Source organism: Aptenodytes forsteri, unplaced genomic scaffold (genome assembly GCF_000699145.1).
Source record: "Aptenodytes forsteri isolate BGI_AS27 unplaced genomic scaffold, ASM69914v1 Scaffold2, whole genome shotgun sequence".
Classification (NCBI taxonomy): domain Eukaryota; kingdom Metazoa; phylum Chordata; class Aves; order Sphenisciformes; family Spheniscidae; genus Aptenodytes; species Aptenodytes forsteri.
Genome location: NW_008795695.1, coordinates 11,740,943 through 11,753,965, shown reverse-complemented (window position 1 = coordinate 11,753,965; position 13,023 = coordinate 11,740,943). Strand labels below are relative to the sequence as shown.

Sequence of the window (13,023 nt, the reverse complement as noted above, 5' to 3'; positions counted from 1 at the left end):
GCCAGCTTTCCCCAGTTTATGTACTGAGCGTGACGTCACACGGTATGGAATGTCCCTGGGGCCAGTTTAGGTCAGCTGTCCTGGCTGTGCCCCCTCCCGGCTTCTTGTGCCCCCCCAGCCTTCTCAGTCGGCAGAGCATGGGAAGCTGGAAAGTCCTTGACTAGTGTAAGCGCTGCTCAGCAACAACGAAACCATCGGTCTGTTATCAGCATTGTTCTCCTCCTAAATCCAAAACACAGCACTGTACCAGCTACTAGGAAGGAAATTAACTCTATCCCTGTCGAAACCAGGACAATGTGGAAAAATATTGAAACAGCTATTTACATACTCAATTTGTAACCACCTCATCAGTAGCAAGGTGACAAGGAGCAACCATTGTGAGTCTGCCAAAGTCAAATTGAGTCTAACTAATTTAATTGCTTTCATTGGCAGCGTCCCTGGGCTATGGAGCAGTTTGCAAACTGGTAGCAGGCAATGTAGCTTTGGGGACTGGTGGGGGACGCGATACCAGAAAGCTGCTGGGAGCATAGCAGTGACCACAAGTAGGTAGTGGCAGCTGCGACAAGGGTAGAGATTTGGAGCACCACCGAGAGGGCTTCAACCAGGCAACACGGAGAGCAAGAGCAGACTGAATCTGGCTGTTGGCAGCCACCCTCTCAGGTCACCACTTCTGATTTTCTCCTGCCCGAAGTCTAGCGTGCGGGATGCTCACAGCAGAGTGCTGTGACCCATTTGAAACACAGCACGTTAAGAGAGTTGCTGTTAAATGAACACTTTAACGTCGACAAAAATTTAAAGAAAGATTAAAATGTACCACGTAGGTTCAGTCTAGGGATGAGAGAGTTGATGAGGACAGTCTTCAGATACACGATAGACTGGCATAAAAAGAATGGTGATGAGTTATTCTCCATGTAATTGGCTCAGTCCTTTTAGGTTAATTCCATACGTTTGGGGAATAACTAGAATAACAGTGAAATGCTACAGGAAGCAACTTAAGCTGTGGAATCTGCCATATGGGAGGCTTCTGAACAACCGGGGGACAAACACCAGTTAAGAAAGGTCTAGACGTACTTGATGTGCTTCAGAAAAAGGGAAATTGAATAAATGGCTTCTGCAGTTTCCTTACAATCGTGTTTGATTCTACAGTTAGCATGAATAACACTTAACCTTGCATGAAGTCACTACAGTTTTTTAAGTAAGTTAAACTTACAGGAAGAAAAAAATAATTAAAACAAACCTTGTAGATTTGCGGCTTAAATTTGGTAAAATAATTGAAGTAACTTGATCTTTACATGTTAACATTGCTATTCCATGTTGTCAACATCACTAAGACCAGTTCAACAAATGTAACTGCTATTTCCATACTTTTTCTGAAAAGAAATGACATTACTAATTAACTAACATCAAAATAATTTGCTTTATTTCCAGTGATTTTATATTACAATTTAGACTAAGTTATATTTGCATATTAGTCTTTAAAGGGAACCAAAAGAAAACACATACACAAATAAACAAACAAAACCAAAACCCTAAAATTACTAATGACAACGTACACTCACTTTCAAAAAGCCTGGTATTTTATGACTGACTTCCTGAACATTGTAATTCCAAACCAGAGTATTTTATTTCCACTTGTCGTCAAAATACCTATTTGTTTTCAGATCAGAGTAAAACCTCACAGAGGAAAGAAAGGTTAAAAACTGTGCATATGACTTATTTTACAATTAGTGTTCAGATGCTTATCGGGTTCTGGAGGCAATTTACTGGAGTCATAGATATAAAAATATAGAATCATCTTTATTAATGAGGTATGCATTTGTTCAGATCAGGTTTCTTGGGATACAGCCTTCTATTTGGATTTCAGCTGGCCAGCCACCATATCTGTTGCTCTTGCCAGAGTGGTTTATCTGTTAAAACAAACAAAAAAACAGTATTTGGTTCTCCATTTACAAACTAGTTTGTCAAACCTCATACAACAGAAGGGGTAATGGGGTAGGACTGGGAAGCTAAGTAGCACGTTGCACATCTTGCTCAGCATAATGGGTGAAGATTCCACCAGTTTCTCTCTTACACAGTGCTTTATTTATTTCCCAGATGACTGTCATAATATACACTAAATTGAATGCCTTTTTCCTGCAGAAGCTCTGTAATGTGAAGAAGATTGCAACAATATTCTGGGGAAAAAAAACACCTATGGAAGTTTCACATGCCTTTGGAGGGAGTCAGTGTCACCAAGGGAACTGACCTCTGTATTGGTTTTTCTCATTTCTGTCTGCCTCTCTGTCATACAGATGAGCACTACTGGGCTTACAGAAAGCAAATACAAGGTCACAGATGCAAACAGAAATCTGATACAAAAATGGTATCTTTAGTCCTCCTGAAGCCTGAGGGCAAGTTATTCAGAAAAGTTTTGTGATGCAAGCATTGCTGCATTTGCACGGCCAATTTCAGACAGCTCAATTTTCATATAAAAACAGTCTTTATTTTTAGGAAGTCCTTAGAATTTGTCCTTCCAGAAGAAAATGTAAGTCTCTGTACAGCATATCAGGTTGGACATTTCAAAACTGAGACTCTCCAGAATTGCTGGTCACTTCTGAAATTTGTCTACAGATGACTTAGTGCTGGTGCGGTAGAAGTCAGTACTGTACGTGGCCCAGATCCAAAGCAAAGAATGATGACACCTTAGAGAACTTGCTTTGTACGACTGAGGCTTACTGAACAGACTACAGTTATTATAGCTAACTCAAGAAATCTGCACCTGAAGGCTATACCTGATGTACAGACAAATACAAAGTGAAAATAAAATGAACCTGACCTTTTCTTTTTGGATATTATCTGGCAGCTTGAAGCCTTTGGCAGCTATAAAAGCCCAGCTTGACCTGAACTTCATGTTCCATACTTCTTTACTTCCCAGCTCTTCTATTAGTTTTTTGGCGTCATTTTTCAACCTAGGAAAATTTAGTGAGAAAAAGTGTTAAAAATTCAGGATGGGAAAAATGCTGAAAAAGAACACAGCTGATTCATGCTTTACATTAGTAGGTGAGCAGAAGCAACGATGAGAAGTTTAAAAAAATCCTGAGAGCTGTCTTAGTAGCATGCCATTAAACTCACAGGGCAAAATTCTTTTTCTTCCTCCTCTCTACATTCCTGATGTTAATACAACCTGTTTGCAACAGCATAGCAGGAAGAAAAGTGTATCTCAAATACTATTTGATGTTTCAACCCTTCTTAAATAAGGACAAGGGCATCAAATGCTTATCAACCGAATGATTAAGTCTTTCCCTGTATAATTACCATATCATGAATTCAACTAAAACAACCCGAAGATTTGAAAGCACTTGAAGAATCAGGTTAAGATGTAGGAAGGAATGCAAACTAGATACATTATAATTGGAAGTGTGGATACCTTCTTAATAGAAGGTTGTGACCCAGAGGTAACAGCAATGTCCTTTATGAGGACCACTGGTGCTTTTAAACAAATGTAACACTATCTACCCATCTTTGGAAGCATCAACATACCTGATACGGGCAAGCGCTGAATGGACATGGAATCAAAACCTTTTAGGCAGGAAATGAGAGAACAACCCTCACTATAGAGTGAAATTTACCATTCCTTTACACCATTATGCAATAGTGATTTCCAAGCTATTAATTGCTCTGTTCCTCAGCCTGTCATGAATAACTTGCTTACCAGGTGCTTCCATCATCATGAGTCACCATCAAAAGGAGGGACCCTTCTGGTGCATTTTTAATGAAAGTCACCATCTCTCCCGAGTGCTCTGTTGAATCAATTACGCAACTGATTATTCATTACACACATACCACATTCCACCTACTTTCAACTTGTTTTCACTTTTTGGCCTTGTCTATTCAAAATGAGACCTAACTAGGCAATTTTTCTGTTTACAGGCAGAGGGCCTAATCTTGAAAGGTGCAAAAAGCTGCTAGTTCTCACTGAAGGCTAGGAGAGCATGGACTGATCTGCATTTCCTGGTAGTAAACAAAGATACTTCTGAGCTTCTACAAAAGCCGTTTTCGCCCAGGGTAAGATATAGATGGTTTGTCATGTTTACCTCACATATTATACATACAAGCAAAGCATGGAATAGCCCAGAAGAAGCCATTGCTATTCTGTGAGCTTCCTACTATCATGCTAACTTCAGAGCTGAGTTACACACCCTGTTGTACACCCACTTTCATTAAGTGGCAGCGTATTTGCAGCACTAAGCTATTTTTACTGGTTTTGCAATTGCTAAACATACACAGGACACTTGTTTTCCATACAGAAAAATGTAACAGGCACCCTGGAGACATTACAGTCTACATACCATATATAAAATTGTAGCCTCATGATTAGTCCCAATGTGATTTCTATTCATGCACATAAAGCCACCAGCATTCTTAAGTGGTCAGAGAATCAGCTTCCAGTGCCTCATAGCATTCTGTTTCTCCTTACTAATAGGTAAGGAAACTGTTTTCGTTCAAAGTTTGGAAAACGTGTTAAAAGCTATTCTTAAAGTAGATCATCTTTCTAGCTACATGGAAAGATGTTCAAGACAGACTAGCATATTTCCTATGATGATTTTACAACTAAAATAGAACAAAATATGTCAGGAAAAGGAATTCTGCTGAGTGAAGTATCTGGGTGTGGTACCTGGTTAAGTGCTATTCCTACCAGACTGAAATAATGGGGGGAAAAAAAAAAGAGACAATTAAAAAAGGACAATTTGACAATTAAAAAAAAAAAAAAAGGCCAAAAAAAAAAAAAAAAAAAAGACAATTAACTATCTCAACTAACAGGAGAAATTCAGCTTTTCAGGCAAACTTTGTCATCAGATCCGGCCAGAGCATATTTTGTGAAGACAACAGCTGTTTGTTTCTAGCCGATCCCTGTCGATAAGACAATCATAGCAGTATGAAAGAGCAGGATAATTATATAGATATAAGTTCTTTCTTAATGCTGAAATACTAACAGAAGCTCTATTGCACTCTTTTCCCTACCTCCTTCCCACATGTCAAAATATTTTGCCGATGTAACTTTTCCTGTTTTATCTGTAATTAAAAAAAAAAAGTTGTGTAAGTATGAGCAAAAATGATCAAATTCAATCAGCATATACAGCGTTTTCAGCTAAAGCTAGGCATCTCTAATTTTGCCTATTATTGGGCTTCTGAGTTTTCTTTTGTTTAAGTTTTTAAATTGGAAGGAATATGGAATAACGTTTAAGATTTGGGGAGAATATTTTGTTTCATGTAGTCTCTGAATCATCAAATGTGACTAAAACATTTTTATTACTTTTTATTTTGAGAAGGAATTCAGTTTACTGTGTGCTTCCATGTTTTTATATCTATATATACTATACTAGCTCACAACCATAAATAGGAAAATTGGTTAAGCCTAAGGCTATTTGAATGAGCTTAATACTATTCCGTGCAGTGTTTCAGATGTGCAAGCTTTCATGCCATTTGAATCTCAGTGGACTGAAACTCAACACTCATCATTACCGTATCAGAAACTGGGCATGCAAGCAATTAGTAATTCCAAAACATTCCGGTCAATATTCATCATAAATTATGATGCTGTTTAGATGGCTATCTTTGTTTAAGCAAGACATGTACAATTGGAAATACTTTTCAAATTTCTAAATTCATGCCGAGTTAATCGATTTTCGTTATCCAAGACCCTGGTTGGATCCCTGCTACATGAGGGGGTCTTTTCCATTTAGAGTGCATCAGGTCGTCTCTAGTGAGAAGATCCAGCAGTTTCTGATTCCTTTCTGGCTTATCTTTGATCCATATACGATAAAATCATGAAGGCAAATTCTTCTGAACATAGGACTCTAAATGGCAGGTTTATCGCGCTGATGAGGGAAAAAGGTGGCAAAAATCCGCCAGTGGTACAACAGCATTCTAGAACTAGGCTTCTTCTGAGCCGAGGTCACAAAAAAATGGAAAAGGCTGTAGTGAGGACAGCAGAAGTCCACAAAATTCTTTCTCTCTCCCTCTGTGTTGTTAGCTTGGGCTTAATAGTTCTATCTTCCTTCTTACAAAGGACCATATTCTTTCAGAGAAGAAAGAGTTATCATTATGAAATAAAATACAAGTGTGATGCCATAGGATACTTATTGAGCACAGTCATTAGCTTGACTGATCTAATTAGAGGACATGTAGAAAATACATCTCACTACAAAGTGGTTCGAGATAATGGACAGATTTACCTGCAGATGGAGATGAAAGTGTAGCTAAAATGACTATATTTGTGATGAAGGAAATGGCCATTTAAAAATGTGTAAAATTTGATATATCACTTCTTTTTCCTCACTAACGTCAGATGCAAAGACAATGCTAGTTCCCTACTCCTATTTGCTATAATCTCGCTTATGCATTCAAGATGAGTATTTGCTCTCTTACTCTACCGCTGTATGCTGAAAACTCATTTTTAACTGTTTGCCTATTATAACCAGTAAAGTTTTTATGATTCCTTATTGGAAAAAAAATGCAGTAAAAAAACCTGCACTGGGAAAAAAAAAATTGGAACAGATTCTTGTCTATGGTAATTTAACCCAGTGACTTCAATAAAATCATGCAAGTTTAGACAAGGTCAAGATCTTGCTTAGCAATACTGAGACAAAAAAACTGGAACATAAGTGTTTTGTGATCAAAGCCAACTTGACTGTGCATCTGAACTCCCTTTCTTTCCCTCCCCCACAACATTTAGGCATTCATTTTTCTCAGGATCCATTATTGAATACACTGCACTTCACCACCATTCCCATTCATCTAAATTAAAATGGTGCCTCCAGATCTAGAATAAACTGCACCTTCTGCTTTCCAATAGCTCCTACTATAAGCAAAGACATATAATGACAGTTTAGTATTAATCAAGCTTTGAGTTTGTCTTTTGGTCCACTGACCAAGTCTGGAAAAGGAATTTGTACCTTGGTTGTACCTTGGGGCAGAACTGCAGTTCTCAGTTACTGCTTGCCCCTTATCAGTGGAGCAGTAGATACCTTTTATCGAGGACTGAACCTGAAAGTTGAGTCTTAATGCTGGAGATCACGGATATTTTTGCTATGTTACATAAGAAGCAGTTCTTTTATCTAATAAAGTACACATATACCGCTTCTATGTACACATTTTCTATTTTCTTATACTGATTATCAACATGTTTCTTTTGTTTATCCGGAAGACTATTTCTCTCAAACACAGATTTGTTTTTCTTACACTTAACATGAATCAAGTTTGCAATTTTTGCCTTTCCCTTTCCTTCCATACTAGCTAGTAAAAAAAACACAAACCAAGCAAAAAACCCCCCACCCCCCCAAGAACCTTTGTAAATTATTGCAGTACAAAGGTATGTCTCTCTCTAACATATTTTCTTTTACTTACAATTCACAACGGCAATGTTTATACCTCTTCCAACATTACCCTTCTCTTCGCTTATAAGCCTGGAATCGAAATAAATACAGTATCAGTAGAATGCATCCATCCAGAAGCTCTGATCCAAAGTTATATTTACCAGTGCTACGTCACTTTCTGACGTTCATGTTTTCTTCAGTTATTTAATTCAAGACTTTGTAGTAAACAAGAGCTATGGCTTAAAAATCTTGCACATTTTATCAGTCAGTTTCCTTCAACAACACACAATGAGTCTTTTAAAATGAGCCAGATCAAGAAAGTACTTCGTACAAATGCAGCCAGAAAGATACAGTAGAAAAAAACAAGATAAAATGTGGTTTTGTGGCAGTATTCTCTGTGGATTATATCTACACAAAAGATCATTGCAAGGTTTTGAAGTGTCTCTACCTGTCCAGTTTGAAAAGCCATGAAAGAACTTGACTTTTAGAAGGTGTTGACCATTCAACATACTGTAAACTGGCTATCCCGCACCATGAAAATGAAAAATCATACTTGAAACTAACAGTTGAATGCAGCTTATGTAGAGGAATGAAGAAAATAACCTGAGATTAGGGGGGGAAGAGTTAAAGTCAGTCAGATATATTCTGAAGTTTATCACCAGAATAGGAACCCCCTGGTAGGAGTTTACTTGCTGCTAGTGAACCAAAATGAAGTACCCTTCTTTACACTACAAAGCACTTGCTTAGATTTAAAGTTAGACTGGTACTCACAGGTCATCCTCAAAACAAATTTTAGCCAGCTTTACTTTGCCACCACCGCTAAGAATCCGATAGTCAGATATATTCTGAAGTTTATCACCAGAATAGGAACCCCCTGGTAGGAGTTTACTTGCTGCTAGTGAACCAAAATGAAGTACCCTTCTTTACACTACAAAGCACTTGCTTAGATTTAAAGTTAGACTGGTACTCACAGGTCATCCTCAAAACAAATTTTAGCCAGCTTTACTTTGCCACCACCGCTAAGAATCCGATAGGCGTAGTTCCCAGGTGAGCAGGGAGACCAGTGATCACACTTCTGCCTTTTTGGGACAGGGGCTACAACAACAAAGATGAGAAAATGTTTTCTTGGATGCTGCATAAACAATTTCTACATGGAAAGGATCACTTACTGTCAACAAGCTAAGCTCAAACATATATACACAAAAGCCAAACCTGCCAGTTTTCCAGTATCATGGCAAAATTATCACAGATTTGCCTGGGCTTTAAGTTAAGACTTTCAAACAGCTGCTGGGACCAAGAGCAAGCATATCTAGGGAAAAATGCCCCATGTAGTATCAGCTGATTTGAATCTAGAGTAATTATTTTGTGCTATTTCATATAACAGGAAACAAGGGCTAGAGGGATGAAGGATTCCTACCAATAGCTTGAAGTTAACATTTATCATTCTCATTTTAAGCCTTTTTCACAGGATAACATAGTCGTAGAATGAGAAAAACGTACACATTAAGATTAGAGGAAGGAAACAATGAGAATTTAATCACAAAGTTTGGTTTGTGATTCAACAGTTTACCATAACTGTAAAATACACGTGATAGAACCAAAGCTGCAGCTGCAGCTTTGTGCTTACATGCCAGAAAACAAATAAGGTGTTCTTACATTACTATTCAATTAATTATATTTGCACACTGGCAAATATAGGCTGACATTGTGTTTCTTCAAAGATAGCGTCTAAGAAATATTTCAGACTTGCACTACTTAATTAACTTTACACAGCCAACTTCATTCTTACAATAGCACATATCAAATCATTTATTAGCCCACAAGCCATTTGTCATTTACCATGTGAATAAACAACATTAGATACAGTATAAGGAAAAAAAAGAAATACACCTACACACCCCTCAACACTGGTTTCCTTCCAATGCCTTGAAGATTAGCAATAGATGTTGTAATTGCTTTTTTGGGCATAAAAGCAGCAAATAAGCATCCCAAGTACCAAGCAGCCAACCATGTCAACAGGAGCCCTCCTAATTTCACAAGATCTGCCAAGGAAAAAGAAAAAAAAAAAAAAAAGAAAGAAAACCACAGAGACATAAAGATGTTTTCATAGCAACACACAAAATCTTGTATTTTCTCTGGCATTGCTGCACAAACTGACTATTTTATTTCTGATATACTGTGTTAACCACAGCCTTCAGAGATGTGGCAATAGAGTATTTGTTCCATTCCCATCTCTGACAACCCCCTTTGTTTCTAAAACTTGATCTTCAAGCAGAAGACTCCCCCCCAAGACTCCCCTCAATCCACACCCACAATACCCCAAAGAAACACAAAGTTCAACTTAATCCTAGTAGGATTTTGACTCTGAAAAGTAAGTATCAGATACTACACATGACTATACAGGTAGTATGCAGTTACTATTGATTTTCTGTGATAGGCAGACACTACAGGAATGGTTTAAAATGCTGACCATACACGGAACTCCCTCCACCCACCCTTTTGACACGCTGGGTAGAAATAACTGAAGAAGGCCAAAACAATCTCATTCACACAATGAGCTCTGACTGCACTCAAACATGACTAGAGTGACCATTTCACCTTCTCTCAGTTGTATCACAGTTTCCATGGACTGCATTACCAGCGCATCTACACACTACAAAACCAACACGATTCACAAATTTCCTGACTATGAAGAAATATAAATCAATTCCATTTTGGATATCTCCTCTTCCTCCTCATCAGAAATGCTAACATGCATCCCTGATCTAGAAGAAATGCACCACCTAATTTATGATGCTAAACAAGGAAATATCACACTGCAACTGTGAAACACTGATGTTCTGATGTCACGAGATACTTCCTGAATCTGTAAAGAAACATGTCCTTGAACATAATGGCCAGTTAAAGTGTGAAAGAAAATTTTTTGTTTCATAGTCCTGAAAACCAAGTTCAACAGAAACAATGTCCAAAAATATCCAGTATGTTCACTTTGCCAACCTGCTAGAAAATATTGTGTATTATCTAGCCTAAATCTTCCTTATAACAGTTTACACTCAAGAAGATATTTCTTTCCTTCTTGGAACCGCCTTTTATAAATGTTAAGATTTCTGCCCTACCCCTTCTCTAGAATAAGGCCAAATTGTTCACTTGTTCTCCTCAAGTCCCGTTTTGCAAGTTCTACCGCTCTCCCGTGAATTCTGCCCAACTGGTCTGCATCTTTTACTGCAGAATGGACACACTAGCCCAACTAGCACATTCTGGAAGCTCTGCCATTCATGCCAGAAGGAAGTTTGACTTTTTTTCTTAAGCGTAGACTTTGTTGACTCAGGTTCTGTTTATAATCCACCATAAAGACCAGATCTTTTTTCCTGTAAATATTTTATCTCTCTAGCTACTCCCTATCCCTTATTTGTCCATGTACTTATTCCTGCATTCCACCTAGCTTTACAAACAAAAAGCCTAACAAAACACTGCAGAAAATGCAGATTGGTAAAGCTAACACCGAACAGTACTATCACCTGAACTCCCCCTTCTTTATAATAGCAACAGAAGTACCAAGTGGCCTTCTCTGACCCAGTCATCCTTAACAACTGAAGCACAGCTGTACTCCAGCCCCTGAACCTTAGTGAGGAAGAATGCAGATCATTACGAACATTGAGGGTTCTTCTGTAAATAATCCCAGTTTCTCATTTCCTGCATCAGAACAAAGGGGGGGGGGGGGGGATAAAAAAAAGAGAAGACAGTAAACCCCTTTAAGGTACTGATCTGAGCTCTTAAAATGCTCTGTGTCATTGTATTTAGGAGTCATAAGTTTGTGCATTTGTGTGACTGTAAGGAAGATACTGTGAGAAACTTACTATATTTTCATCAAAGGATTAAGATTGAGAAAGTAATATAATGAATCTTCAGAGATATAACAAATTTCCCAATTATTACCTCAGTCTAAGAGAAATCTGTCTCATTCTGCCACTAATAGTGGTGCAAACCTGCACTAAAATAATACTGAAAATTACTCCAACATTTAATTCATACAGTGAATGTGAACATGAACACTGACAAAGTTCACGCGCACAAAGAAGGAAGCTGCAGGAACCATGTAGAATGAAACTTACTCACTTTTTCTCTTTTTGAATATTAAAAAAAAAATCCGATTTATACACAAAATAGACTTAATTTGTAAAGGAGACCAAGTCACAAGTTTCAAAGACAAAACCCAGGAAGAATTAAGTGAAAACTACAAGTTTATTTAAAGATCTCAGTGATTATTTTTTCAGGGGGTGGGGGATGCATTGTAAAGATCTATGAGACCATCAGTCAGGTTTTGTTTTGCTTTTTCCGTTGTTGGCTTAGCAGGTTTATCTTTACAATGATTTTGCACTGTTTTTCATCAAAACTATGGAGCAACTCTATTGCAAAATAGGCTCAAAAGCACAGCATTTTACCTAAGTAGAAGAGAAAGTACTGAATGTCTAACTTCTGTTATTATATACCATATTTTACGTAAACCGCAAGCTTCTTAAAAGGTTCTAAAATATGCCTTTCAAGGTTTAAGGAATACATTTACCAACTCTCCTGCACAGTTTGTACTTAGTACTCAAAATTGTCAGAAAATGTTTCCACTATCAACCAACTTCTGGATTTGCTTTCTTGGATTCAGAAAGCACTGGGGGACCGCATTGAGGATATCTGCTGGGTCCACCTGGATCTCTTAGATCTACTGAGGTTACGTATCCTGCATGTGTATACTCTTTTTTTGCGTACCTGCATAGACATGCATAAAACTCTACATGATAGCAGCTAAGCCATAAGCTCAGACAAACTTCGGATAGTTAAGAGAGCTTAAGATTTGCTATCCACAGCAGTCAGGAGTTACAAAATGCAAAGCTCGGTCTACATTCACGACAGCCAGACTGTGCTTTTGCTGATTTTAGAGGCTGAGGGCTCCTCAGCCCACTACTTGGCTCAGCACCGACGAGCAGTATGGGGACGGCATGCCGCAGAGGGGCTTGCTGCGTTCAGAGAGGTGGCACAAACCTCCCTCACTCCGTTTCTGCCAGAGAGAGGTACTCAGTCTGAGATACTCAGCGATACTCACGGTGCCAGACAGGTAAAAGGGCAGAGAGGAGCAGGGAGGAAGAAACCGTGCGGACAGCCCGAATGGCGGTGTGGCAGGGCGTGTAAGACAGCAAAGCACAAGGAAAAGACGACGATTAACAGCGAAGCGCAAGGAAAAGACGACGATTAGCATCCCATCTTACAGCAACTCCGGATTTCCTTTCTCCCTCAGGTGCTCGCATGCCCCTTGGCAGCAACTAAAGCACTAAATATAAGCACAATCTTTTTTTTTTTTTTGTGCTTAGCTGACTTAAAAGTCCCCACGCTGCCACACCACGCTAATACACACCCACCCGTACGCAGCAGGACTTTAACAGGGGAAAAAAAAAAGAAGAATCGGTTTAAAACTCGAGCTTAAATTACTCCAACCTAAAAAGCTGGGTGTCCAGCCATTTTCAGATGTTGGCCAGGGGCCCAGCCGCCAGGCCAGACACCGGCCCCTCCGCCCCGGGCCGAGGGCTCGGCCCCCGCTCGCCTCAGGGGACGCCGTCGGGAACAGCCCTCCCGCCCCTTCCCCGCGGCGAGAGGGGCCTCGGCTCGCCCTGCCGGCCGG

General features: G+C 39.0%; 1 protein-coding gene across 1 annotated transcript in view; it reads right to left on the bottom strand.

The window, feature by feature from the left end:
- Positions 1–1,820: 1,820 nt before the first annotated feature.
- FAM3B (family with sequence similarity 3 member B) overlaps positions 1,821–13,023 on the bottom strand; it is a 22,138-nt gene continuing 10,935 nt past the window's right edge. The window contains exons 3-9 of the mRNA XM_009283092.1: positions 9,254–9,397; positions 8,327–8,450; positions 7,387–7,445; positions 5,002–5,052; positions 3,692–3,779; positions 2,816–2,948; positions 1,821–1,907 (exon numbers count right to left, since the gene is read on the bottom strand). Of these exons, the coding sequence (XP_009281367.1) occupies positions 1,821–1,907; positions 2,816–2,948; positions 3,692–3,779; positions 5,002–5,052; positions 7,387–7,445; positions 8,327–8,450; positions 9,254–9,397 (686 nt within the window). The remainder of the gene's footprint in view (positions 1,908–2,815; positions 2,949–3,691; positions 3,780–5,001; positions 5,053–7,386; positions 7,446–8,326; positions 8,451–9,253; positions 9,398–13,023) is intronic.